The 27,881-nt window shown below is 38.5% G+C and overlaps 8 protein-coding genes across 8 annotated transcripts; 6 read left to right on the plus strand and 2 right to left on the minus strand.

The window, feature by feature from the left end:
• Window positions 1-694: 694 nt before the first annotated feature.
• PHYBLDRAFT_163505 (Zn(2)-C6 fungal-specific transcription factor) lies at window positions 695-2,979 on the plus strand (the record flags this gene model as incomplete). Its single annotated transcript, XM_018434808.1, has 2 exons — window positions 695-746; window positions 848-2,979. The coding sequence occupies 2 exons, from the start codon at window positions 695-697 to the stop codon at window positions 2,977-2,979; spliced, it is 2,184 nt and encodes a 727-aa protein (XP_018296428.1).
• A 3,930-nt stretch (window positions 2,980-6,909) lies between these two features.
• Window positions 6,910-10,333, plus strand: PHYBLDRAFT_176829 (hypothetical protein). The gene is made up of 2 exons (XM_018437819.1): window positions 6,910-7,191; window positions 7,213-10,333. The coding sequence occupies exons 1-2, from the start codon at window positions 6,970-6,972 to the stop codon at window positions 10,138-10,140; spliced, it is 3,150 nt and encodes a 1,049-aa protein (XP_018296429.1). The 5' UTR covers window positions 6,910-6,969; the 3' UTR covers window positions 10,141-10,333.
• Window positions 10,334-10,905: 572 nt separating this feature from the next.
• On the plus strand, window positions 10,906-12,518 carry PHYBLDRAFT_121915 (hypothetical protein; the record flags this gene model as incomplete). Its single annotated transcript, XM_018428837.1, has 2 exons — window positions 10,906-11,240; window positions 11,335-12,518. Coding segments are annotated over exons 1-2 (1,491 nt in total), but the record flags the coding sequence as incomplete, so codon positions are not given.
• A 2,717-nt stretch (window positions 12,519-15,235) lies between these two features.
• PHYBLDRAFT_57776 (hypothetical protein) lies at window positions 15,236-16,949 on the plus strand (the record flags this gene model as incomplete). The annotated part of the gene is made up of 3 exons (XM_018440253.1): window positions 15,236-15,607; window positions 15,687-16,107; window positions 16,129-16,949. The coding sequence occupies 3 exons, from the start codon at window positions 15,236-15,238 to the stop codon at window positions 16,947-16,949; spliced, it is 1,614 nt and encodes a 537-aa protein (XP_018296431.1).
• Window positions 16,950-17,780: 831 nt separating this feature from the next.
• PHYBLDRAFT_107289 (hypothetical protein) lies at window positions 17,781-18,818 on the plus strand (the record flags this gene model as incomplete). Its single annotated transcript, XM_018427991.1, has 5 exons — window positions 17,781-17,883; window positions 17,989-18,032; window positions 18,142-18,248; window positions 18,478-18,565; window positions 18,675-18,818. Coding segments are annotated over 5 exons (486 nt in total), but the record flags the coding sequence as incomplete, so codon positions are not given.
• A 2,311-nt stretch (window positions 18,819-21,129) lies between these two features.
• PHYBLDRAFT_179547 (hypothetical protein) lies at window positions 21,130-22,442 on the plus strand. The gene is made up of 4 exons (XM_018438164.1): window positions 21,130-21,427; window positions 21,571-21,750; window positions 21,899-21,979; window positions 22,121-22,442. The coding sequence occupies exons 1-4, from the start codon at window positions 21,256-21,258 to the stop codon at window positions 22,198-22,200; spliced, it is 513 nt and encodes a 170-aa protein (XP_018296433.1). The 5' UTR covers window positions 21,130-21,255; the 3' UTR covers window positions 22,201-22,442.
• Window positions 22,443-23,300: 858 nt separating this feature from the next.
• On the minus strand, window positions 23,301-24,057 carry PHYBLDRAFT_157544 (hypothetical protein). The gene has a single exon (XM_018433634.1). The coding sequence runs from the start codon at window positions 24,012-24,014 to the stop codon at window positions 23,478-23,480; it is 537 nt and encodes a 178-aa protein (XP_018296434.1). The 5' UTR covers window positions 24,015-24,057; the 3' UTR covers window positions 23,301-23,477.
• An 820-nt stretch (window positions 24,058-24,877) lies between these two features.
• Window positions 24,878-26,409, minus strand: PHYBLDRAFT_24434 (hypothetical protein; the record flags this gene model as incomplete). The annotated part of the gene is made up of 5 exons (XM_018439845.1): window positions 24,878-24,991; window positions 25,046-25,154; window positions 25,253-25,720; window positions 25,953-26,108; window positions 26,237-26,409. 5 exons carry the CDS (start codon window positions 26,407-26,409, stop codon window positions 24,878-24,880), a joined length of 1,020 nt encoding a protein of 339 aa, XP_018296435.1.
• Between the last annotated feature and the right edge of the window lie 1,472 nt (window positions 26,410-27,881).

Raw genomic sequence — 27,881 nt, forward strand, 5'->3', positions numbered from 1 at the left:
TTTGGTTCTAATTCATTGAATTCAACTCTTTTGATTTCAAATATAATTAAATTTTTGTCCCATTTTGTAGTAAAATTTTCCCGCCTAATTTTTTTTTGATTTTTTTTTTGATTTTTGATTTTAGTGAAACATGTCCATTCGTACGCTTCTTTGAACATTTTTCTACAAAGCCTATGTCCCTATCTTTGTATATGCTAATACTAATAGTTGTGGAGAAGGGTCTTATTCTCCGAAGGAAATGCGTACAAGCTTGGACACACAAGATCTATTGCACCCTTTTTTTATGCCAATGAAAATCCCCCCATTTTGTACCTTTTCGGACTAAACAAGAACATTTTCCAATTCTTTAACTTTTCGGACGAATATTCTACCGGGTTGGTTGGTTGGGTGTGGCTCTCTGTTTTTACCCCGCTGGCTACCATTTTTTTTTTATATTTTATATATGTATTTTTAACTAGCAAACATCCGACAGATAAGAAAACTACTTTCCGGGAGTTCTTTCCCGGTTCATTTTTATTACTTTCATTTTCTACCTTTTTTTTTATTTATTTTATATAATATTCTTATATTTGATTCTCTTTTGCTTTTGCTCTTCTTCTTTTTCTTTTTCTTTTTCTTTTTTCCTTTTTCTTCTCTTATATATATTTTTTTTACAATTTTTATTTTTTGATGGTACATGAGCCTATCCTCCTTTATGAGCACCATTGACGAAAACGAGAATACGAAGCAGAAACGCAATAGACCTTGTGAGTTAGATAGCTTAAACATAAACTCGAAAGAAAACAAGATAAAAATAAAAAGAGCTCTGTATGAATACCATAATCCATAATCTAACTCATATATCAAGGCGAAAACTGTCGTGCTCATCGCCGAAAGTGTATCGTATTGCAGGGAATGCAATGTGAACGCTGTCGAAAGATGAGTTCATGTTGTCTATTTAAATTTACGGCCAGGCCTCTAATGGCCAAGAGAGCAATACCTCTATCGAAAAAGAATCGAGTTTGGAACGAGATATGGGAGTTAGAGCAAGAAGCCGAGGATTTACAAGAGCAGCTCAGAGCTCTCCATATCACTGCCAAAGTAAACAAACGTCCTCGAAAACAACTATTGCCTACCAACAATTACAACACAGTGGAACAAAAAGTAGCACAGACAGAAAACACTGCCTGCGAATGTATCGATGCCTCAAAGTGCACCCACCTAAATCCCAAAAACTCCTATTCTGACCAATGGCAGCTCACACTATCTAAAACTACAAATGGAATCCAATTCCAAACCAATATAAATAATTTCTCTGACATGCTTGTATTTATCCGAGAAGCAGCACCATATCTATCTATATCACCGCAACATACACTTTCGTTTATTACTAAAAGATCAAAAGGCATGATCGTAACCAACTGTCTATTGAAGATTGAATCAGTAATCAGAAATACCTTCTCCACCACAGCTATTGAAAACGAAGAACCCAAAAACAGTATCATAGTTAAAAATCAAAATGAACGATATTTAGCAAAGCTTTTGTTTATCGACATATATTTCTCATGCTACGGAATGCTTAATCCTATCTTGATACACTATTATTATTACAACTATTTACGGTCAAATCCAGACTCTCTCCTTTCTACCTCAATCGCTGCCTTTGTTGGCTATTCGCAATGTAGACATGCTCCCAAGACCTTTGGAAGCTACACACGAGAAGAACTTTCAGAATCATTTAGAAAAGAAGCCCAGGAGCTCATGAGAGACGCATTGTTCGACAACCTCGACGGCCCAACTCTAGAGACAACCTTTTCTATAGCCCTCCTTTCTTTTGTATCTGTCTTGACGACAAATATGCAAGAAGCAAGATTGTACAGCTCGACTTCTTGGCGTATGGTCATCCAGCTCAAGGATACATACAGGCATATATTACACCTTCCTCTGTCAGAGGCTATCGAGAAAGTAGGTCCTCTTGGAATTATTAAAGCAGAGACATGGAGACGCATGTTCTATATTATCCGTTACGTCGAAACATACTTGTATATGATGCTCGACAACCTCAACGACTTTTCCGACATCTTATTCCCTATCGAAATTGGCCACCCGACACCTCTACCATACGAGATGGCTGACACAGCCATATACGAAGCCGTCAAAGTCTATTGCGACTATGTTCGACTTATTAGCATTTCTAAAGTATACGACAACGGAAAACACACCTCGGTTATATCATACCGTCTGCAGGCTGGTTCCTTAAAGGTCATTCCATCCAATGCTGTCGAGATGATCGAAAATCAGCTGTTTGAATTTTGGAATAGTCTACCGCCATCTCATCGAGTATCAGATCAGCCCATGAGCTATATTCAGACAGATCATATTCATCAGTGTGTCAATACACGTGTTCTCTACCTCAATGTTGTATATTATGTGAACTGGCTCAACCTACAAACCCGTATTATGGATCCACCAAAATATTGCGACCTCAGTGATGCATCTTTAGGATGTATCGATGGAAAACGAGCACTTATAATAGTATCCATGTCTTCTGATGCGATAGTGAAAATCCTACATGTTTTACATCTTCGTCTACCTTGTGCACTTGACCTACATCTGTTGATTCTCGCAATCGACGCCTTGGCTTTATTGAGATCATCGCCTAACCGAGATATTCGGGATCGAGCAGACCAGGGTCTTAAACAAGCCATCAAGGTTCTCCATGACCGTGCATCGCATGCCAGAAGTCCGCTTTCGTCTCCTAGCTTAGCAGAAAACAATTGCAATAGCCGTTCATGTAGTCCTGAAGCTATGCAAGAAGCAAATGAAATTAGTTGGAGTGTAAGCAGCTGTTCAAGTGTTTCTGGTCCACAGTCTCCTGGAAACACGGAAGATTACACGGAAACGATTCCTGTAAATTACGAAGGCGACAAGATACATTCGATTGGGTATCTTGGCTGGATGAAGAAACAACTAGGGTCGATCTCTAATGATACCCTTTAATGCTTTGGTTAATTTCTTTTCATCTAATTTCTATTGTGTATTTTGTTCTTTCTACCAAGTAGATGTTTTGTTTTGTACATAGTACTTTTCCTTTTCTTTTATTCTTTGAACTTACCCTACCCTACCACACATCGCCCTACACCTCTCTACCCTACCCTCTCATTCACTTTTCATCCCTCTTCAGCTCTTGCTCCTTAATTCATTCTTTTTTTTTACTTTATTTTATTTGGCCTTTCCACTCTCTTTAACTATCTCACTTTCTACTCTCTTTTATTCAAGGCCTATTAGTTCATTCATTCATTTTGTCTTCATGCTTACTCTTGTTCTATATTCCAATTATGAAAACATCATGTCATCATTAGTTCCTTTCTTTTTTTTTGAATTGATACCAAAGTATATGGCTTTATTATCCAAATACTAGACCGTTAACAAACCTTTAATGTGTATTAGCCCACATACACACACACACAAACTTTATTCTAAAAAAGTAAACTTACTCACATTAGCATATCTTCATAATTAATTAGAAATTTGTGGAATTAGAGTAGTTTCTGTGTGGTCTGTGTTTATTGAAAATAATACCTTCTGTACGAGGTATCATTTACCCCCTTTCTATTAATAATAATAATAATAATACGTGTATATAAATACTGCCCCAGGCGTCATTTATGTAGGCATTGTATCTCTTTAATTAATAATCTCTGATATATGTGGCGTACCAGTGCACATGGCGATTATTATGGTACCAGATTCTGTGTCTAGAGCGGAGGTCGCCTTTTAAGCCTCGTGGTTGAAATTGCTGCAACTAGATTTTTTTTTATTTTTTTTCCTTTTTTTGACTGCCCCCACACTCTGGAACATATTGCTATATAGATTAGATTCATCTAGAAACAAAAACCACGTTTTAAAAAGATAATCCCTCATCTGTGCTTTTCTCAGTCCACCCAGAAATATTATCTTTAAATATTTTATTTTTTCATTATTATCGGTTGTTTACTAGAAGATAAAGGTTATGTATCTGGATGTCACAGCATGTATATGTATATATATATATATATATATATATATTGTTTTGTTGTATTAGTTCTGATGAATATATACGAAGCCTAACTCTCTGTTCTTAACAAAGGCGGCTAGGATTGTCTATAAAGTGGTGTTAAATACAAAATGTATACATATAAAAGTGTCGTGCTGTCAGACTAAAGAAAAAGAAATGACAGAAATCTAATTTTGATTTCTCGTTGTCATAGTAATCGAATTCAATATGTAAAGCCAATATTCATCTTTTAAAAATAATAATTAATTAATTAATTAATAGCTGAAAATTATATGGTAATGTAGATCATCTCAATTATTCTACAAATGTGTATATTCAAAAGTTAAAAACACCATGACTTCAACTGTTAATAAGATGAGCCTGTTCAATATCAAGAGTATTATTAAAGATTCCAAAAAAAAAAAACACCCTCAAGTGGATACCCATTACCTACAGAAAATATTAAATGGACAGAGAGCAATGTGGGGCGAGAGGAATAGAGAGAGAAATTTTGTATAAATTATATAAATGGATCGATTTTTTCCCTACATGATCATTTGAGATTTGCATTATAGATGAAGATAATCCATTAAAGAAGAACTTTGATCATCTAGATCATTTGTTGGGGATTAGCTTGTGTATTGTAACTCGCAATGTGATGTTAAAAGAAGAAACAAGTAAAGACGATTAGAATTAACCTAGTAACATTAATCTAATTGATGAAAGAAAAAAAGAAGATCATTTTTTGGTTTTGTGAGTCTCATTTCATCTCAGTTTATTGTAGTGGATAAGTGGGTAGTGTGGAAAAGACTTGAGTATAGATTTGTGAGCGGCTCTACTGGAGGACTGTTGTTCCGGACATAAGATGAGCGAGGGTATTAAGCCTTGGTCAACACTCCAGATTTTAAGACCATTCAACATATTTGCTTGGATATTAAGATTTGTGAGTGAAGCAAGGGCCAACCAAAAGATAATAATCCAAAAATGTTTGCTGAGTCTTCGGTTCTATTATGGTTGAAATGAAGTATGTACGTATGTATGGTTTGTGCTTGATTTGGACCAAAGGCTTTAAAACTAATCATGCTTATACTGTATAGTATAGATGTATTGTTAGCAGATGTGTATGTGTGTATATCATTAAATCTTTATCAACTCTTTAGATATCACCAATAATTAATAATATCCTATTGATTTATTGTATGAACCGTTTTTATGATATGCATTTACATTATTTCTTAATGGTTTTCAAAGTATTTGGATATTTGATGTAAGAACTCACACTCTTTTAGTTTATTGATTTTTTTGTTGGGTAAGACACGCTAGGCTCCTTATGCTCTAGTCTCTTCGATCACTGATATCACCCTTAATGAATTCTTTTTGGCGTCTGCAAGAACATGAGTTGAATTAGGTCAACCGTCGATTATCATTTAAATTAATTGGCTATTTACTTGAACAGTCCTTTACAGCCTTTGCACCCGTACATAAGATGTAATGATCAATCAAAATGTTCTATATCCTCAAGCTGCCTTTCTCTTTTTGGTGCAGATGTACAGGGATATTAGATGTATTAGATATATTTAGATTTATATATGTATTTGTGTATGTGTATGTATGTGGGTGTAATGCAACACTATATACATATAAGGCTGGCTTACTTTTACTTTTACTTTTATTAGTTGCAGACAGTGGTTTGTGTGGCCATAATGTTTTCAAGCTTTTGTGATCACCAGTGCTTCCTTTATAGTTTTTATGAATGACAAGCAGATTTTGTTTGTTGCTTTTTGAGCTAATGTTTTCATGTCCAGAGTCATTTGATTGAATAAGACTTGAAATAGTGCACAACAAATACGTAACAAATGCCATGGACCAAAACAAAGCCAAAGCACAAATAATTTGCTAATCCCTTGATTCTTCTTCTTCTTTAAAAAAATAATTTATATATGATAAATCATCTATTCATTTTAGAGATGCTGTACTAGAAACATAGAAAAATGAAACCACCACCAAAAAATAAATAAAATAAATTGTTCCATAAATGTATCAATTTCTCGCCTTCTCTTTGGTCCAAAGACAATGTTTTATTTTTCTTTTTGTTCCTTTTGAAACCAAAGAAGAATAGGAAGCAAGTTTCTCCTCAAATGGGCAAGATTGGCTGTGTTCTATAGTAACTTCTCCGTTCTCTTTGATTTCAAAACATAGTGATTGAAAAACGACTTTGTTTCATTTATTCATTCATATCTTTTTAAATCAAATCAAATATATTGGATCAGTTTGTAGGTGACCAAACTATCTGGATTCTGTGGAAAAGCATGCCTTGAAAAAAAAACCAAGTTAAAGAATGGACGAATGAAAAGAGTTTGTTTTGAACAAATTAAGGAACAAAGGGGGGGTAAAGTCGGCTTGTTGATGCCGATCCAGCCATCCGTTTATGGCAAAACATTCATTTGTAAAAAGATCAATATTTGCACAAAATATTTAGCTTGAACTCATACACACACACACACACACACATACAGACATATGCGAATACATATAAGCTTACAGCAAAAATATAATATTTATAGTAAAAACAAAACCCAAAGCACAAAAACTCACTCTAGATAACTAGCCAAATGTATTCTAGTATCTGCCCTTGACTACTTGAGAAGTAGTGATGGTTAAAGTGCTTCAATACTTTTATATATATATATGAATTTGCCTACCAATATTTTTTTCTTTTTGCTACGAAAAAGTGGCGCATGCGCATTACATCTCCGACGCTGATTTTGAATCAGTAAATGTAGAATATCCGTATTGTAAAAACAGTGGCTGTGATTGGTGACCAGAGAAAAAATTTTCAACCCAATAAATAGGGTGCCTGATTGAATTATTGGGACCTGTAACATTTTTGTTCCCTCTTATCACCAACCCCCCCTTTGCGGATTCCCCCCTCTCGCTCGCTTCATATTATAAGAATGCCAGCCGCAGCCGCTAACAACAACACAAAGAGCACCATTGAGGTAAAGAAGTTTACCGCTTTGGCTGCCACCGCTTCCCCTTCCGAGGCTCAGTCTACCAAGGCTAAGGAGCTCCTCGCCAAGCTTGCTGGTGCCTCCGATGCCGACCGTGAGGCCCTTGCTGACGAGCTCGCTGCTCTCATCAACGCCAACGGTGTCCTGTCTCTCAAGCAGTTCAACGTTATCGAGGCCATCTCCAAGAACCTCGCCAACAAGAAGTCTCTTGCTGCCCGTCAGGCTGCTGTTGCCATCATCTCTGCCTTGACCACCAAGAGCATCAACGGTCAGGCCGAGCCCTACATCTTGCCTTTCCTCTCTACTCTCATGGAGCTCCAGGCCGACAAGTCTGCTGCCCTCAAGGTCGCTGCTGCCCAGGCCGCCAAGAACTTGGCCCTCAACGTAAACGCTAACGCTACCGCCGTCATGGTTCCCGTCATCCTCGAGGGTCTCGGAAACTCCTGCAAGTGGCAGACCAAGATGCTCTCTTTGAGCCTTTTGGATGAGCTTGCCAAGAAGAACGGTCCTCAGTTCTTCGTTGTCATCCCCGAAGTCATCCCCGTCGTCTCTGACTGCATGTGGGATACCAAGACCGATGTCAAGAAGGCCGCTACCTCCACCATGGGTAACATCTGTGCTCTCGTCGAGAACAAGGATATCGAGCGTTTCATTCCCGCCGTTATCAGCTGTATTAACCACCCCGAGAACGTTCCTGAGACCATCCACTTGTTGGGTGCCACCACTTTCGTCCAGGAGGTCGATTCCCCCACTCTCTCCATCATGGTTCCCCTTCTCAACCGTGGTTTGAACGAGCGTGCTACTCCCATCAAGCGTATGTCTGCCCTTATTGTTGACAACATGTGCAAGCTTGTCGACGATCCCGAAGTCGCCGCTCCCTTCTTGCCCTTGTTGTTGCCTTCCCTCGACAAGGTCCAGGAGATCGTTGCTGATCCCGAGTGCCGTGGTGTCGTCCAGAAGGCTCTTGCCACCCTCAAGCGTGTCGGTACCTCTGACCACGAGATCTTCTCCAAGGCCGAGAAAGCTTCCAAGGTCACCAAGACCTTCGAGGAGCTCTTGCCCGCCAAGCTCGATGCTTTCTACGCTCCTATCGTCAAGTACGTCGATGACATCGCTCTCGCTCTCTGCGTTGGACACCGTTTCTTCAAGAACGTCTGGCTCGAATCCGTTGCCCCTTACACCGCCGCTTTCTTGTCCAAGGAAGATGCTGAGAAGCTTGCCGTCAACGCTCTCGACAAGTGCGAGGAGGCCGTTTCTGCCAAGATCGTCGAGGAGGAGGATGATGAAGGTGAAGATCTCTGCAACTGCGATTTCTCCCTTGCCTATGGTGCCAAGATTCTTTTGAACCGTACCCATCTCCGTCTCAAGCGTGGTAGACGTTATGGTCTTTGCGGTGCCAACGGTTGCGGAAAGTCCACTCTCATGCGCGCCATTGCCAACGAGCAGGTCGAAGGTTTCCCTCCCAAGTCCGAGCTCAAGACCGTCTACGTCGAGCACGATATCGATGGTTCCGAGGCCGATACTCCCCTTGTTGACTTCGTCATTGCCTCCGAGGGTGTTGAGACCAAGGACCGTGTCCAGGTTGCCAAGATTCTCCGCGAGTATGGTTTCACTGAGGAGATGGTCACTACCATGCCCATTGGTGCTCTTTCCGGTGGATGGAAGATGAAGTTGGCTCTTGCCCGTGCCATGTTGATGAACGCCGACATTCTCTTGTTGGACGAACCCACTAACCATTTGGATGTTGTCAACGTCGCCTGGTTGGAGAACTACCTCTTGGGTCTCAAGACTGTCACCTCCATCATCGTCTCCCACGACTCTGGTTTCCTCGATCACGTCTGTTCCGATATCATCCATTATGAAGCCAACTACAAGCTCAAGCGTTATGGTGGTAACTTGTCTGAGTTCGTCAAGAAGGTCCCCAAGGCTGCTTCCTACTACTCTCTCGATGCTACCCAGATCCGTTTCGCTTTCCCCGAGCCCGGATACCTTGAGGGTATCAAGACCAAGGAGCGTGCCATTCTCAAGATGAAGAACGTTGACTTCCAGTACCCCAACACCGCCAAGAAGCAGTTGTATGACATTACCATGCAGTGCTCCCTCGCCTCCCGTGTTGCCGTCATTGGTCCCAACGGTGCCGGAAAGTCTACCCTCATCAAGTTGTTGACCGGTGAGATTGAGTCCGAAATCGGTACCGTCTGGAAGCATCCTAACTTGCGTATTGCCTACGTTGCCCAGCACGCTTTCCACCATATCGAGAGACACTTGGACAGCACCCCCAACGAGTACATCCAGTGGCGTTATGCCTCCGGTGAGGACAGAGAAGAGCTCGAGAAGAATGATCGCATGATCAACGAGGAGGAGCAGAAGGCTATGGCCCAGACCTTTGTCATCGATGGTGAGAAGCGCGTTGTTGAGGAGTTGGTCGGTCGTCGTAAGCTCAAGCAGTCCTACGAGTACGAAGTCTCCTGGATTGGCCGTTCTTCCGTCGATAACACCTGGATCTCCCGTCAGAAGCTCGAGGCCATGGGTTTCGGTAAGAAGATTGCTGAAGTCGATGCCAAGGAAGCCGCCAAGATGGGTCTCAACCGTCCTTTGACTGCCAAGGAAATCGAGAAGCACTTGACCGAGGTTGGTCTTGATCCCGAGTTCGCCACTCACTCCCGTATCCGTGGTCTCTCTGGTGGACAGAAGGTCAAGCTTGTCATTGGTGCTGCCATGTGGAACAAGCCTCACATGTTGGTTCTTGATGAGCCTACTAACTACTTGGATCGTGAGTCTCTTGGTGCCCTTGCTACTGCTATCAAGGAATACGGAGGTGGTGTCGTTATTGTTACTCACAACCGTGAGTTCTCTGAGGCCCTCTGTAACGAAGTCTGGAAGGTTGATGCCGGTCGTCTTGTTGCTTCCGGTCACAACTGGGTTACTGGTAACGGTGGTGCTGCTATCAAGGAGGAGGAAGCTGAGGACACCGTTGATGCTCAGGGTAACACTATTAAGGCCGTCAAGAAGAAGGAGAAGCTCTCTTCCAAGGAGCTCCGCAAGAAGAAGAAGGACAGAATGGAGCGTCGCAAGCGTGGCGAGGAGGTCTTCACTGATGAAGATGATATCTAAATCTTATAGACTCTGCTTTTTATTATCCCACACTTACTTTTATATATATATTTACTTTATATTTTCCACTACTTCTTTTTAATCTTCCACTAGAGTTGATTGTTTCAAAAAAATAAAATTGCATTTCGTGAAAATGATTCTCAAACACACCAAAAGTTTCAATATAAAAAAAATAAAATAATAAATTACATTGAAAAATAAGCCACACAATTTATATCTTATTTAATGTTTTTATTTATTTATATAATATATTCATGTATCAATGTATCAATGTATGTATACAAAAGTGAAGAAATTCAAACAAGGTAAAATGACGATAATGACAATCATAGTGATAGTGATAGTGATAATGAAATATCAAAAATTATAAGAATATGGGATTAATGCCATGATCCATTGATCCAAGGAATAGGCAAAGTTTTTTTTTTTACGATCTAGAACCGGAACTAATTGAGTCAAGAGTAACGGGACATACTTTACCAGGTTGATATCTTCCGTATTCAATGCCCAATCTCCATAATTACAACGCTTTTGCTGTCGTTAAAGATCTTTTACCATCAAGATCGAAAGTTCTGGTTACAGTTATTACTCACCTTCTTCTTCCCAACCAATTAACAATTTTGTATTTAATTTTTTAATTCAAATCTTCCATAGAGATTTGTACTCCGAGTAATAATGTGAGTCACACAAAAGCGACATTTTTTTTGATAATCCCCAACATACATAAATACTCCATCCTTTTTCTCGAAAAATAATAACGATACAATACCATCTTCTTCAAATCGTATTCAAAATGTCTCTTCATTCACTGGATACCAAGTCAGTTAACCCAGAAGATCCTGGAATCGATTATGGTAACCCACTCGATTATCCACCTCTTCCAAAGTTTCGCAAGGCTGTATACTTGTCAGCCATTGTAGCCGCCGTTGGTGGATTTGTGTGTGGCTATGATACCGGTGCCGTTTCTGGGATCCTGAGTATGGAGCCATTTCAAGCATACTTCTTTACTCCAGACAATCTTGTCTATCTCCAAGGATTGCTGCTTGCCTTGTTTTTGATGACTGCCGCACTAGGCGCTTTCTTCTCCGGGTTTTTCTGTGGTAGGTTACATTTTTTAAAAATGAAGATTTACAAATATCCCGCGATTACGCCAATATTAACTCATTACATATATATGTGTATTTTTGTGCACAGATCGATTCAGTCGAAAGTTTTCCATTATCGGTGCCTCCATCATCTTTTGTATTGGTATTCTCTTTCAGATCATCGGCCACAACTTTGGACTTCTCTTGACTGGTCGCTTGGTGGGCGGCTTTGGCGCTGGATTAATGACCAATGCTATTCCACTCTACCATTCTGAGATCGCTCCTCCGGATATTCGTGGCCGCCTTATCAGTTTCTTTACTCTCATGAGCACCTTTGGTCAGGTGGTTGGTTACTTCTTCACATTTGGTACTAGTTACCTCGCTTCTGATTGGAGCTGGAGAGCACCCTGGCTGTTTCACTTGGGCGTGTGCGCACTCTGTGGCCTAGTATTGACCTTCTTACCATTCTCCCCCCGCTGGCTCATTGATCACAATCGCCCCGAGGAAGCTTTGCAAGTCCTGGCCGATCTCTATGAAACCACAATTGATCACCCCGCTGTTCGTAAGGAGTATGAAGCCATCAGGTCTGAGATCGAGTTTGAAAAGTCTATGGGCAAGCGTACATATGCAGAGCTTTTCCAGGGTTCCAATCTCAAGCGTACTAGCATCGCATTCTTTATCTCTATCTCTACATCTTTCACCGGCAGTGTGGCTATTTGGTATTACGCTCCTCAGATCTTCCTCGATGCCGGCATGACTGATTCATCAAGCTCAATTGCTGCTACTGGTGGTACAGGAATATTTTCTTTCATTGCAGCCGCCGTATCACTCCAATGGTTTATTGATCGCTGGGGTCGTAAACCTGTCTTCTTGTCTGGCGCTGCTGTAATGGGAATCAGCATGTTTGTGGTCGGTGCTCTATTCCAGAAATTCGCCCTTGTTGATGTCGACACTGGCGTAGTAGCAGTGACCAACCCTCATGCCCGTAACACCATCATGGCGTTTATCTACATATTTGCTGGTACCTTTTCGTTCAGTTATGGAAGTGCTTCTTATGTATACCCTGCCGAGATTTTCAACATGCGTACCCGTGCCAAGGGTCTTGCCTTGACTTATGGTCTCAACTGGGGTTTTTCCATCTTGATCACTTACTGTGCGCCTCTTTTCCTTGCTCACACTGTCTCTGGTCTCTACTTCTTCTTCGGTGCCTGCTGTATCGTTTGCTTTGTCGGCTGCTGGTTTATTCCCGAGACCAAGGGCCGTACTCTTGAGGATATGGAGGTTCTCTTTGGCGCTGTTTCTTCTTAAATCCGTTCCGTTCCGCATTGTCCTGTTCTGTCCAGATCAAGCCTTTTTTGTTTCCGTCTTTTACTTTTTCCGTTTCCCCAGGCTATGGATTTTATGGTACTTGGTACTAGGTACACACTAACTGCATCTTTTTCTTTTTTTATTTCTCTTCTTCTACCTATTATCTTCTTTTTTTCTATATTATCTAGATCTGAATAAACTTCTACAGACGGAGGGACAGGGGAGAAAGAGAGCTTCGGCTCTTTTTCTTTCTTGGCCTTCTGTTCTTAATGAACGTCATGGCTCAAGGGGTGCTTCTCTGCATGGGAAGATTTGATCTTTCTGTGTGGATTTGCTGAGATAATACCCTCAATAGCGGATCAGGTTAATGCCTGCGTCGCGATGATGCCATGATGCTTCGGGAGGGAAGTCGAATGCCTTGTGCACAGGCGGAACTCTGCGAAGATGGGAGAGATGGAACGGCGGGGAAAAGAGGGGGTAAAGGGAGATAGCCGTGTGTACGTATGAAAAACGAGGTCTTGGTCAGAGCAAGTGAGAATGAGAGTGAAGATGGGAGTGAGCGTAAGTGGGAGAGTACAAATATGCGGGAGTGAGTAAGGAATATATTTATATATGTGTATATTGATATGTACATCAGTTAGTGAGTGTGTATACGCTTATGTGAGTGAGTGAGTGAGTGAGTGAGTGAATGTACGTTATGATATGTGAATGGTTGGAGTTGACTTGATTGGATCCAGTACTTTTGAGGCTATGGTTATATTGGTAGAAACTATTGTTATGTCTATTAAAATTTAATATCATTTATTCATTTGAAAAAACTTAATAAAAATACATATTCTACAATCCCCATTTTGTCCTTTTCAATTTTTTAATTTTTTAATTTTTTGGAAACAAAATGCTAGAAATCTCGAAATTATTATGATTACTATTATGAAATCCCATAATTCTGCTCGCAGATGTAAGATTCCAAAAAAAAAGCAAGAGTTACAGAATTATAGAATTACACCGACTTTTTAGAATTTAAATGGTACACAAAGTTCTGGTGATTCTGATCTCGTGTAACAAGACCATTGAACCTTAATGTTTCTTTTTTGGTCGATAAAAAAAAAGAAAAAGAAAACCACTTATTCAATTGACAAAGTGATGATAATAAAAAGGCACCACACGTGACATCAAATGGACAGTTTACGAAGTCTAACGAAGATTACGATAACCACAGACCCTTATGGACATGTGTGTAGAGTACAACCTAAAGTACTTGTGAAAAAAGAAAGCAGTTTTCGAAAGATATATAGTTTTAGTCATCTCCTGTATTCTTGGGTACTAGGCTTGTAATTTGTTTTTCAATTGAGTAAACAATGTCCCGGTGTATACACGGTCAAATAAACCTTGCCACGCCATTAGAGATATAATGTATGGGTGTGTGCAGGTCTATTATTTTAATGATAGTTCTCCGATATTAATTTGAATTGCCACAAGTATTAAAAATCGTTATACTAAGTGTACAGAACATTCATCTCGTGTTGTCTCAAATACCAGAGTAAAAAGACCATGCTAATATTCTTTAAGATTACTGGCTGGTCAAAGTGAATCAAAAGGCTGGATATTTTGTGCACAAAAAAAAAGGATAAATCCTGGGTTTTGCAGATTTCTATAATAGATTCAACTTTGCGATTGAATATATATTTTCCTTTTGATTTACGGATCAAATAATCTTTTTGTACGCCACCTGATGTACACTGTCAATCGCAATTACTGTGATCTTTAAATTACACAGTTCACCATTAATATCCAGTACTACCCTTTACAAAAGATTAAGCAGTAAGTATGCGACATGTGGGATCTGTAGCCCTAATCAGGAAATATACTAGAGTTGCAGAATTTGAGGAAGAAACTATTGATTTTTGTGCCTCTGTAGTTTATCTTAGCCAGTAAGCTACGATTTGAATACCCACGAGGAAAAGCGAGAGCTTGGACAGTTTGTAATTCTCAGTGAAGCTGTGTGAGTGGTGTGATTCTGTATCATTGCTTTAGTGACAGCCAACCAAAAGATTCATTATTATTATTTTATTTTTGTTCACATATACTAAAAACCTTGATTTCCGAGCATAATCAAGGCTGTAAGAAACCCAACCAATTCTTCTCAATAAAACAATCTTATATTATGATTATTACTATAATATAATTGTATTATAATCTTCAAGTACACAACCAAATATTCAAATCATCAATTGCTAAAAATCATGAATCATAAATCATAATTTTGAATAATAATTGATAGTTAATTCCAAATTATTGTATTCCAAATCAATTGCATTTTATACATTTATATCCGTTAAATAAAACGATAGGAAAATTCTAATCAAAAATGATTTGAATTCATATATTATCTATTGTACTCGAGTGTTTTTTTTTATTGAACCACTTTTAGTCCACAGAGTATCTACAAGCGGAATGTCAGAAGTCTCAGTTTTCTTGAGATTCTTTGTCAAGACAAACCTTTTGGATCAAGGTGAAAAGATAGGCAGGCGTGGACTAGCAAAACGATGTGATTGGTCAAAAAAAAATCTGCAAAACAAAAAACTCTACAGCGAATTATTTGAAACTAAATATTAATATTTTTTTGGTATATAAGAAAGCTGGTAGATCAAGAGAAGAAAAAGGAACCCATAAACTACTTTCAGGAAGAAAAATAAAGAACCATGCAGGTTCACGATTATACTTGGATTTTTGCAGTATCTATGATTGCCGCCTTTGGTGATGCCTTTGGTATTGGTGCCAACGACGTAGCAAATTCGTTTGCCACTTCCGTTTCTTCTGGTTCTCTCTCTCTTGCTCAGGCTTGTGTTATTGCATGCTTTACCGAATTTCTTGGTGCCGTCTTGCTCGGTGCAGGTACCTCAGAGACCATTAAGGGTGGCATTATTTCCGTTGCTCTCTTCGTCGATATTCCCGAAACCTTTATGCTTGCAATGACTTGTGCTATTATTGGTTCTGCATGTTGGGTTATTTTTGCTACCCACATGGAATGGCCCGTTAGTTCTACCCACTCTATCGTCGGTGCTATCATTGGTGTATGTATATGATTCTTTTAATATCTATATGTATATTTCAATCATTTTTACTGATTCTCTTCCTTTTGTTACTTATTAGGTTGGTATCGCAGGTTTTGGTGGCAATGCTGTTGACTGGTCTTGGGGTGGTGTGAGCAAGATCATTGCTTCTTGGTTCATTTCCCCTATCATTGCTGGTTGTGTTTCCGCTGTAATCTATCTCAGTGTCAAGTATACCGTTCTTCGCAGAGAAGACAGTTTCAAGTGGGGTCTCCGTTCTGTTCCTGTCTACTTTTTCATTACTACTGTCATCGAAGCCTTTTACATCATCTACAAGGGTGCACCAGGTACTGATGCCGCCAAGATGTCTACTGGAACTATTGTTGGAATTTCCTTCGCTGTTGGTACCTTCTTTGCCTTCTTTGCTTGGTTCTTTGTCTGCAACTGGCTCAAACGCCGCATTAAGGGCCACGAAGATTTGAAGTGGTACCATGTCTTTATCTCTCCTTTCCTCTCCAAGCGTCCCACTCTCCAACAAGCAGACCCCGAACTCCATGCCCCCACAACTACCGGAGCCGTCCCTCCCCAGATCGGAGAAGATGGCAATCCTATCAGTGAAGTTGCAACCACCGCAAGTGACTCCAAGGGAGCTGTTACCGAAAAAGAATTGGCCTTTGTCCAAGAAATCCCCGAGCCCAAGAACGACTTCAAATCCAAGATGGTTTCAATCAAGGACCGTGCTATTGGTTTGGCTCTTCATGGTGTCCGCAAAGATGTCCGTAATCTCGACAATGAACATCTCAAGAAAGTTCACGCAGCTGCCGAATTGTACGAAGATGATGCCGAATACATGTTCTCTTTCCTCCAGGTTTTGACTGCCTGTATGGCCTCATTTGCCCACGGTTCTAATGATGTATCCAATGCTGTTGGTCCCGTTGCAGCCGTTTTTGGTGTCTGGCAGACTGCTGCCGTCGATGTTGGAGGCAAGGTTCCAGTCCCTGTTTGGATTCTTGTTTACGGTGGCGTTGCTATCGATCTTGGTTTGGCTACCATGGGATACAAGATTATGCGTACCATGGGTAACAATATTACTTACTTCAGTCCCAGCCGTGGTTTCAGTGCCGAATTGGCTACTGCTCTCACTGTCCTCACCTGTTCAAAGCTTGGTCTTCCTGTCTCTACCACACATTGTATTACTGGTGCAACCGCTGCAATTGGTCTTTGCAATGGTAACCTCAGCGCCGTCAATTGGAAAATGCTTTCCTGGTGTTTTGCTTCATGGGTTATTACTCTTCCCTGCGCTGGTCTCGTTGCCGGTCTTCTATTCTCATTCGCTGCTTATGCCCCTGCTCTGGTCAAGTAAACACTACTTTACCTTTTCCAAAAAAAAAACAAACACATACACGCACACACAAAGAATATCTTTTTGTTACTTCCTCCCCTCCACTTTCCCTATCTTTCATAATATCCTAGCCTTCAATTATCTTATTTTTATTTATCTTGTATAATCTGTCTATCTCTCTATCCACATACATAGCTTCATTTAGCTAACTAGTAATACTTTTTCCTTTAAAAAAATCTTTATTTATTTATTTATTTTTTTACTTCTTTATATTAATGAAAACAAATAATAAAAATAATAAAAAAGCAGCAGCTTAATATTCCCAGTCAAACTAAAGTAAAGCAATCAATAATATATATGTGTGTATATAAATACATCTTTAATGGCTTCCTTTATTATAATAATAATAATAATAATAATAATCGAAAGCTGTGATCATAATTGACTAGACTATCAAAAAAAAACTTATTCATTCGTTCATTCGTTTTTTTTTTCGTTTTTTTTTTCACTTCAACCCCCCTCCTCTTGATTCAACATCCGCCCATCAAAAACTCGACGTCACATGTTACTTTTTCTAGTGAGCCAACCTTTTACCGTACGCGTGAAAGCAAGACGGAAAAAGTTTTGTTCTTTTAATATTCATCATGACCGATACTGAAGCCCACACTGGAACTGTTGAACAACAGATCATTTCCCAACAAGAACAGCCGGCTGTTGAGGCCGAGATTGAAGGCGATGTCGATAAAGTACGTAGCCTAAACAGCGCAGCTGTAGAATGATTTGTCTTTCATCAGAAAACAGATCCATAATGTATTCGTGTCCCATTAACATTCCGCAAAATCTACTTATTAGGAATTAGAAGCCATGAAGGTGCGTGTTCAGGAGATGGAGGATGAAGCTGCCAAACTGCGTTCAATGCAGGCAGAGGTAGAGAAGACCATGTCAACTGAAGAAGGTAAGAAGAGATTGCCAATCTATAACATTTATAATATAATCTTGTTTGTTATAAAAAAAAATAAAAAGTCTGATTTGATTGACCGTAATGATTTGATGCTCTTAGTTGACAGAGAAGCAGTTGATTCTCGTTCAGTTTACGTTGGCAACGTAAGTTTCTCACAAGTTCAGATTTCATACCATTACGATTACCATTACTATCAGTATTACTATTATTATAGTGTAATCGTTGCTAATAAAAAATGAGGAAATTTTTTAGGTTGATTATGGAGCAACACCTGAAGAGCTACAGGCCCATTTCCAGTCGTGCGGAACAATCAACAGAGTAACAATCTTGTGTGATAAGTTTACCGGCCATCCCAAGGGGTAAGCGTGTCAAGAATATATATATATATATATCTAGACATACACACACACACACACATATATATATATATATATATAATACTCTCACTGGTACATTCCAACAAAATCTCAATTGCTGTGTTTATACGTGTGTTTGTGTTTGTGTGCGTACGTACGTGTGTGTGTGTGTGTGTGTGTTCGTACGTGTGTACATATATACGTGTGTATTAATCACTTTTATTACTCATAGATTCGCATACATCGAATTTGCTGAGCCTTCTTTTATCGATGCTGCTGTTGCATTGAGCGAGAGTTTGTTCCGTGGTCGTTTGTTAAAGGTATATAAAAGCTTTGACTTGGACTGAGTTCCATATATATTATTATTATCAGTAGTAGTACATTTATTTATTTACTGCTTTTTATGTGTGCGTGCGTAAATATATATAGGTCTCTGCTAAGCGTACAAACGTCCCTGGATTCTCACACCGTGGTGGCCGTGGAAGAGGTGGTTTCCGCGGTGGTTTCCGTGGCGGTATGGCTCCTTACTATGGTCATTCTCCAATGCACGGTTACCGTGGACGTGGCAGGTAAGGATTACTATATATTAGCATATATCTATATAAATTATGACTTTATTCACATTTCTTTCTTTCTTTCTGTTCGCTTTTTTACAGAGGTCGCGGAAGAGGTGGATACTTCGCCCCATACTAGACTTTTTAACAGACGTGCGGTTGTAAATAAAAGCTGCTTAGGAAATAGCAGAAGCCCGTGATGTAGAGTTTCGAGGCTCATCTCGTATCTTTAAATTCTCTGTTATTTTTCTTTCTCGCACATCAAGTCATCTTCACTGCGAATATTTTATTGCTAACAAAATTGTGGAGAACAACCAAACAAGACAAATAAAGATGAAAAAGAAACAACAACAAAAAAAAAGAAAAGAAAAAAGAAAAGAAGAAAAAGAAGAAGAAAAAGTCTCAGTTCAAAACAGAAAAGCAGAAAAAGCAAGAAAAAGCAGAAAAGATTTTTTTTTTAAAACCAAAAAAAAAAAAAAAAATGGAAAGAAAATCAAAAGAAAGGCTGAGAAAAAAAAAAGCAAACCAAAGAAAAAAAGATATTGGTTTTTTATTCTATATGTACATACAATTTCTTTTTTGTTTATTGTGTGTGTAGTGCGTGTAGTGGAGAGCAATGGAGTGGGTAAAAATGGGTGTAGTGAGTGGCATTGAGCAGAAAGGAGAATAGGAATAGGAATAGAAATGGGAGTTATTCTTGTACTTGTACTTGGTTAATAAGGTAAAGGTTTGACACCATTTGCTTGAGAAAATAAGGATGGAGAAGGGAAAGGGTCCTGTTGGGCTGGTTATAAGCCATCTAATGATAATATTATACATTTTTTTTAAACACAATCAATTTGAAGAATTAAAGCGATTTAACCAAGGTATCCAAATAGGTTTGTAGACTAAATTTTAATTGGAAAGAATACAACGATTGAAGGCGTACTGACTATACTTAGATTCAGCTATTTTGATATTCATTTGAAGTGAGTAAATCGATAATATCTTCTTATTTAACATTCAAAATAAAATAAGCAAAAATATAAGACTAAATTCCTGTCCACATATAAACCCTTTTTTTATATATATTCTATTCAGATAGTCCTCAGTTCCTGATTTTGGTTCAACTATAAAAGAGTGAGTGGTAAGTGTGTATACACTATAGATGATGCAATACAAAAAAAAATCAATATGTGAGGAAAGTAAATTTAATAAATATAATATAATCCTATGCCAAGTCACACTATCTTTTCTGGACAGATCTTTTATAATGTACAAAAAGGTACAAGAAATACACAATTTGCACAACTTATTTGCTCATCCTCTGAAACAAAAAATTGTACACTTTTAAGAACTATTGTCTAATCTTATCTATTAAAGCAAATAGCCTAAAATTAATATAAAGCCCTATCTTGTATAATTAAGATAAAGACTCATACATATATATATAAGAAAATTGAATATAATTTTCATCTACTAAACAATAGGGGTAGTCAGCTGTGAATATTTATTGGTATTCAAAGTAAAAAATGGAAAATATTATTATTCAAGCAGCTTTTCTTTTTCTTTTAAATACCAAAATGATTATTTACGATTGACTACCTCTTTATGTTCTAAAGTATACAATGTGCAAAAATATCAATTTTATTCGATTTGATTTTCTTTCGGAGAGTGAGCAAATAATTTATGGAAATTGTATACAGACTAAAAATTCATTGTTACATAATCGGGGATTATTTCAGCATGCTTAATGCAAAAAAAGGATCTCTATAGCGTGCGAGTCTGTGAAAAACGAAACTCAACCAGAAAAATGAGTGTAAAATATTAAACAGCAGCATTCATCAGAAAAAAGAAAGGGAAGTGCTAATAAAGTAGTGTACAAAGGACCATAAGACCTTTTTTTTTTTTGTTAATTTTCTTTTAAACACTTACTAACTAAGACTAAAACTAGGGCAAGATATATGCTAGTGTATTAAATATTTTTTGTGGCTAAAGTCTGTCTTGATGATATCAACCAAGAGAAAGTCTGAGCGGAATATGATTTCTTTTAAAGAAGAAGAAGAAGACGAAGAAGGAGTAGAAGGAGGAGTAGGAGGAGGAAGTAAGGAAAACGATAGAATCGGATCCATTCTTGTCACTAATGGCAGATATATAGATATATATACATATACATATATATTATTTATATAAAAGTATATACCCTTTTTTTTTTGCTGAGAGTGAAGAAGTTCAAAAAAAGAAAGGATGAGAACACATGGCTAATATCGATTTTTATCAATACTTTTCCTCTTCTTTTTATTATTTTTTTTTCTCTTCTCTTCTTTTTCTTTTTCTTTAAATAAGAGTCACAAAGACGAATAAAGCTATACGTTTCCCACTTGACAAATAAGAAAAAAAAAGAAAGGGCAATCTCTTCAAGAAAGCATCAAGAAACAAACAAACAAACAAATATATATATATATATAAAATAAACGATGGCTCTAGAAAATATGGGTATCCAAGGCATGTCGTTGAATGATTGTTCCACAAAAGAAGATTACGAAGAACTCTTGAAGCAATACGATCGTTATGATGATGGAAATAACGACGATGGTCGTCGGAGCAAGCGTGCCAGTCGCAACATGAACCCATTTACTGAACCTCCAGGTAATGAAAAAGCCTTGATTTCATTAGAGATGAACAAACAAAAAAAAAACAACAACAGCTAGATAAAAAGGAACAATAAGAAAAAAATACTCTTCTCCTTTTCTTTATATGCGAATGTTTATATTTTTGTATTCATTGCACAGCCGAAGTTCCCATGGTCGATGAGCCTACTTTTGTCTTGGATTGCCACAGCTTCCCACCAGCTTTCAAAACACATCATTTGCGTGACATCTTTAGAGATTACGAGAATTTACGAGGAGGTTACAGAATCAAGTGGATCTCTGATACCCGTGCACTAATTATATTTGAGCACCCAGCAACAGGTACAATAATAAATAGTAAATAATAGTATATTTTTTCTATAAAAAAAGAGAGAGAGAAATCGGATGTAGCTGTAGCCGTGGTTGTAGTTGTGAATGTATATATATATTTTCTTTAAAAATGAATATAAGCTGACATGATGACGTTTAGCCAAAAAGGCCTATATTGATAATGTCACCAACCCATTGGCCAAGATCCGTCCCTATGATGGACCAACAGATTTTTTGAGAAGTAAGTTAAATAACACATACACACACTAATGTAAAGTGGTAGTTTTGCTGTGAGAGGGATAATGCATAGACTTGGTGTAGTATTAAGAAACAATGTGTTGATCACTTGTCTTGTCTTTTCCTTTCCTTTATTTCTATTTAGCATCTGGACCCCAAACCCCTACTCGGCCCACATCTGTTGATATGTCTTCCAAGAGAGCTAGTATGACCAGTAAGAGGTAGTTTTCTTTGTCCAATGAAGAAGAAGGAGAGATTGAAGGATTATGATTCTGTGAGAATACATGTCTGGAAGGAAATATGGACGGAAATGACCATGGTCAAAAGTTGATAAGAAAATACATATATATACACAAGTAATCCAACCCAACATTCATATTCTTTTGACTTTATAATCAATCCTATCAAAAAAATCAAAACCAAAGCCAAAATCAAAATCAAAAGCAATAACTATCCAAGATACCATCAAACTTCTATCCAAAGTAATGTCCCACCATATACCTTTTATTTTACTTTATTTATTCATTATATTGTATAAAGCAAGAAGTCTAAATAATAATACATACAGATGTATAACTACCGTTATTGTATAGAGCACTACACGATAAGATAATTAATAGTCTGTTATTCTAATTTAGTCTAGTACAACTAAAGGAGAAGAAAAAAAAGCCTGTCAAACAGGAGATAGAACTTTCTTAGTAATACTACTACTACTACTACTACTACTACTACTACTACTAATGTATACAAATACTCTTCAAGTTACTCTTGTTGTACCAAGATTCACATTCTTCATAGGAGTACCAATGAGTAACAATGGATCCTGGACAATGGAGTGTCTGGTGTAACAAGGAACCGTAGATCCCTTGTACCATCCGAGTTAATCTAAAGGCTTTAAATAATATCTTTTTATCATCATTCTATTATAGAATGAATAGCCAATATTATTATATTCTATTTTATTCCATATATTTATATTTACATAGTAGAAAACACTTATTGCGGTACACATCGTTACAACAAAGCCAATCTATGTTTTCCTTTTGTCTTTCCAATTTTCACATCTATATATCATACACGTTAACCAATTGAAAGATATAAAGAAAAGAAGTATGTCTGTGTGTATACAGCCATATATAATATATAGAACCCTTTCTAGACTAGTAAATACGCAATAGCATAAAAAGATAACACAAAAAATGCAAAAATAAATCTTCACATTATTTTGACCCTTTCCCACTTTTTATATATATTCACCCAAAATATTACACCTTTTCCTTTTGATATGTATACATTCTTACACCATCATTTGACTTTTTTTTTGTTAAATGAATTTTGTTGTCATCGTTACGCTAAAATCCTTCTTTTCTTTTCTTCTTTTGGAGGGAAGAAGTAATAATAATAATAACAACAGTGACATTGACAGTGACAGTGATAGTGATAGTGATAGTGATAGTAATAACAGTAATAGTAACAATAATTATACTAATGATATACTAGATTTACAATTCGACTTGACTCACAGTTTCACTGATCCGATCCCTTAGTGCTTCAACTGCTGCCATTTTACGTTCCAAAATATCGTCAAGATCCAAAAGATATTTTTGAAATTGGTGACTACTCTTGACTTTGCGATGGAGAGCTATCCGATGTGATTGTGGGTCATCACTTGACATCTCAACACCCTCATAATCTTGGTTGGAAGACAAGTCAAGTGAAATGTTGGCCACCAGTTTAGACTCTCGCTTCGTACAGTCTGTCGCTTCTCGAATCTCTGCCCGGTGGAATTTGACAAACTCTTCCATCTGCTGGGAATCGAATTGAATTATACCCGGGATTGGTGCGGACGCTGTACTACCTGATGCTGGTGAAGATGACAGCTGCTGCTGTTGTTGTTGTTGTTGTTGTTGTTGTTGTTGTTGTTGTTGTGTATTTATAGCATTGTTTGTAGGAATGGTAGTAATTGTTGCTGTAGGAGTTGAGGTGATTGTAATGTTGGTAGAAGTAGTGGGGACAGGGAATACATTAATAGATGACATGGTATTGTAATTCTCCACAGACCGGCCCATCATCCTTCCGCCCTGGGGATTATAAGGTGGCACAGCCATCGTGGATGGTATACCGATAAATTGTCGATTGTTTAGCTGTGATTGTGCTTGTGTTTGTGAAGGAAATGGACGGTTGAATTGGGAGGACTGGAGTGACGTGGAACCCCATTGGTTCAGTCGTGGAGAAGTGTAGGAAGGCCCATCGCCAAGGTGCATAGGATGATGGTGAGACGGTAGGCTAAATTGTTGTTGAAGTAAGTGTTGAGTATGTGGCTGATTGTGCTGCTGCTGATGGTGATGGTGAAGCTGATGGTGTTGCTGCTGTTGGTGATCAAGAGAGCTGTAGCTACTGTCAGCCAGTTTGTGGGATGGAGATGCAAATGCGCTTGATCGAATGAGAGCATCTTGTTCATGTGGGAAATCAACGTCAAAAATATTCTCTTCTTCAACATTAAAAGTCTCTTCGTCTAGGATATCTGAATCATCGTTGCTGTAGTATTCTTCATTGGAATCCATTTCAGCGTATTCTTCTTCGTCTTCGTCTCCTTCACCTTCCACTTCACCTTCACCTTCGCCTTCACCCTCTTCACCCTCTCCATATGGGTACTCTTCCGGAAACTCTTCGGCTTCTTCTGGGTATTCTTCTAAAGGATCTGTTTCTGGCCGGGGTTGTTTCACTTTTACAGGCTCTGGCATACTTTCTTTGCCTTTCCCTGCTCCTACTGTTGCTCCTACTCCTGTTGCTGGGCCCCGTCGGTTCTTTGCTCCCTTGAGTTCCTTTACTCTACACAATAGTTCCTTTTCTTTTTAATATACACATTTTTTTGGTTGTTCATACTATCATAATCAATTGTTTACCGATCAGCATATCGGAGTGTGTTGAGAGTGTGTTCACTGTTTGATCCACCTGGTGAAATCGTGGCAATCATACACGTTCGAGATTTTCCCACAAATGAGTCTTTCAACACCTTTTATTCGTGTCAGTACCCCTTTTCTATATCTCTTTATTTTTATATATTTACCTGTGTTAGCTGACTCTGTCTAAAGGGCGTGTGTCGTTTATCTTGATCCAAAGCACGAATACATTCTTTGAGAGCCAACAGACTCTTATTGATTTCGGCACCTTCCATTCTACCCGTTTGTTTCAATACACTCAGTATGTTTTGTACCAAAGACTAAAATAAAAAACCAGATACGCATACACATACACATCTCTCTATCTCTATTACCTTGTCTTGATGTCCGTCTCTCCTCTGTCGGCACCTCGCTCTGATCCAGCAAGATCAATGAAACTTAACTTACCATAGATCTTTTTCCGATTATTTTTCGGTTTGAGAAGAATCTGAAGCACAGCGTGGGAACGAGAAGAGCTGTCATTTGCGACGGTCGATCCAGTGCTGCGTTCGTTACTTCCAAACTCAAACACCTGGATGAGGTTGCCGACGTTGTCGATCGGGTACTCACGTAGTCCGGAGATGATCACGTTGCGTTTGGCATCCTCGCGTGCATAAATCTTCTTTCGTTCGTTCAAGAGGTCGTAAATATGACCCTGGTAAATTTCGTAAAGGCCGATCCAGGCCGAAAGGTGTTCGTTTTCTGGCTTCTTGAGCAATGCAAAAATATCCTTGGCCGCAAGCACATATAATCCGTGGTTAGGATCAAGCATAGTAAATGTCTTTCCAGAACCAGTCTGTCCACTAGCAAAATTTCAAGTCAAGTCAAGGAGAATAAAGGGGGAAAGATGGTTTTTAGTTTTAGTTTTTTTTTTTGGTTTTTGTATATGCTATGTATTCATGTATTTTGTATGTAGGTATATATACGTACATACATATACATATACATATACATATACATATACATATGTATGTAAATATAGGTTGTCAGGTGTTGATTTAATATGCAAGTAATATTGTAGTTTTGAAAACTCACTAGGCAAAACAGGTGGCTCTTCCACCTTCAAACATATATTTGACGAGTGGGAAAGCGGTGCGTTCATAGACAGATGTGTTCTTTGAATTTGCGTCAAAGACATCATCAAAAATAAAGGTGTGTTGCTCGATGTAACGAGTGAGGTCCAGCTTGAGTCTATAATACAATGTATATATATATGATAAGAATGTACACATGAGTTCACTCGTACAGGAAAAAAAAACACACCCTCTCACATAAAACAAAACAAAACAAAACAAAACAAAACAATTTTTTGGCTTTACTTTGGTTCGTTGATCTGGATACTTCGGGTATTGAGGAGGGGAGCAATATCTTTTTCAGACCGCTCCATCTCCTTCTTGTTCATGGGTCGTTTTCGAACGCAGACACGGATCTTTTGGTTCAAGTCACTGGGCGGGACAACGGTGTTGTTTGTGCTGTACTTGAGCGCACCCATACTCGCACGTGTCTTGACACCCGAAGCAGACGGTACGCCGTAAGCATCGAGTAAGGGTGCGGATGCGCGGTACCGTCTTGTGTTCTTTTCTTCGTCTGAAGAGTCGGTTGTTTCAAGTTCTTCATGGTCAACCAGCAGCGAGCGGCGGACTTCTGCGGCTGTCGCGGCTGCTGCTGCTGCTGCACGGCGTTCAAGCACGCGTGTGCGTTGCAGCGACGACGATTCAATACGACCGACGTCGGAGACGGTTCGTGTTCTGGACGGCCGTTGTTCCTGGCCTGATGCAAAGGCAGATGATTTGGTGAGAGTCAGAACACTGGGTCGTCGTGAGCGCGGGCCTGGAAGCCGGCTAGAAGAATCGGCAGTCAGGGTAGTTGTTGTTGACTGAGGTTGAGGAAGGCGTGTGTGAAAACTTCCTGGCGATGTTGGAGATGCGGTGGACGAAGTGTCGTTGTATGATTTAGGATAAGACATTGGTTGACGAAGGCCACTACCACCACTATTGCTATTGCTATTGTTATTGCTATTGCTATTACTATTGTTGTTGTTGTTGTTGTTGTTGCTATAGTTATTATAGTTGATGCTGCTGGAGTAGTTGTTATTGGTGCTGCTACTGCTACTTGTTACTGAAGATGCAGAGGTCATGATGTTAAGACGACCGGGATTGGAGTCTTTTCGGAGCATCTGAATCAACCCAAAAAATTTCTTTCGGTCGGCTGTCTCCGTTATACCAAGTTGGGTATAGTCTTGCACTGAAAGCTAAGGGTACAAGCGAAGGCTCAGTGTCCCCAACCATGTTGCTCAATATGGATGGCCGTACCTGAGCTAGGCTCTGTAGATGGGTAATGCCCTGGCTCGAGAATCTAATAGAATCACACACATACACATACACACACATATGTACATTCCCACATTTATAGACATTTTTTTTAATAATTATTATTTATGTATGTACGTATTTGTATGTATAGATGTATATATACAAGTGCGTATGTACAGACGTACGTACGTACGTATGTATGTATGTATGTATGTATGTATGTATGTATGTATGTATGTATGTATGTGTGATTTTGTATTGTTTTCCAATCGTCAATTGCGTAGTTCAATATCTACAACGTGTACACCTTCTTTTTGATACATTGTAAATGTATACAAGTGTATATATATATATATATAAACTCACGTAGGATAAAACTTTTGTATATATATAAAAAAAGGGTGTTAATGAGGTTGGTTTTGTTTTATTCAAGATATTTACTTGTATGAACAATAAGAACTTTAAAAAATAAAGAGAAATAAAGAAAGGAATCTTCACCTGTTCAAGATCATGTTTGCGCAAAGTTTCAATAAAAGCAGAAGAGCTCATCTTACTCTTTTTTTAATTTATTTTTTTTTACTTTTTTTTAAAAATGAGTAAAAAAAATAAATAAAATAAAATAAAATAAAATAAAATATATAAAAATAAAAAT

Source organism: Phycomyces blakesleeanus (assembly GCF_001638985.1).
Source record: "Phycomyces blakesleeanus NRRL 1555(-) unplaced genomic scaffold PHYBLscaffold_3, whole genome shotgun sequence".
Taxonomy (NCBI): Eukaryota; Fungi; Mucoromycota; class Mucoromycetes; order Mucorales; family Phycomycetaceae; genus Phycomyces; species Phycomyces blakesleeanus.

Excerpts from the sequence above, each read along its gene's own strand:
- PHYBLDRAFT_157544 (XM_018433634.1), bottom strand. The coding sequence starts at position 24,014 with ATGTCATCTATTAATGTATTCCCTGTCCCCACTACTTCTACCAACATT.
- PHYBLDRAFT_179547 (XM_018438164.1), top strand. The coding sequence starts at position 21,256 with ATGGCTCTAGAAAATATGGGTATCCAAGGCATGTCGTTGAATGATTGT. Across the intron at positions 21,751-21,898 it reads ATTTGAGCACCCAGCAACAG|CCAAAAAGGCCTATATTGAT; the intron begins GTACAATAATAA and ends GATGACGTTTAG. Across the intron at positions 21,980-22,120 it reads ACCAACAGATTTTTTGAGAA|CATCTGGACCCCAAACCCCT; the intron begins GTAAGTTAAATA and ends ATTTCTATTTAG.
- PHYBLDRAFT_176829 (XM_018437819.1), top strand. The coding sequence starts at position 6,970 with ATGCCAGCCGCAGCCGCTAACAACAACACAAAGAGCACCATTGAGGTA.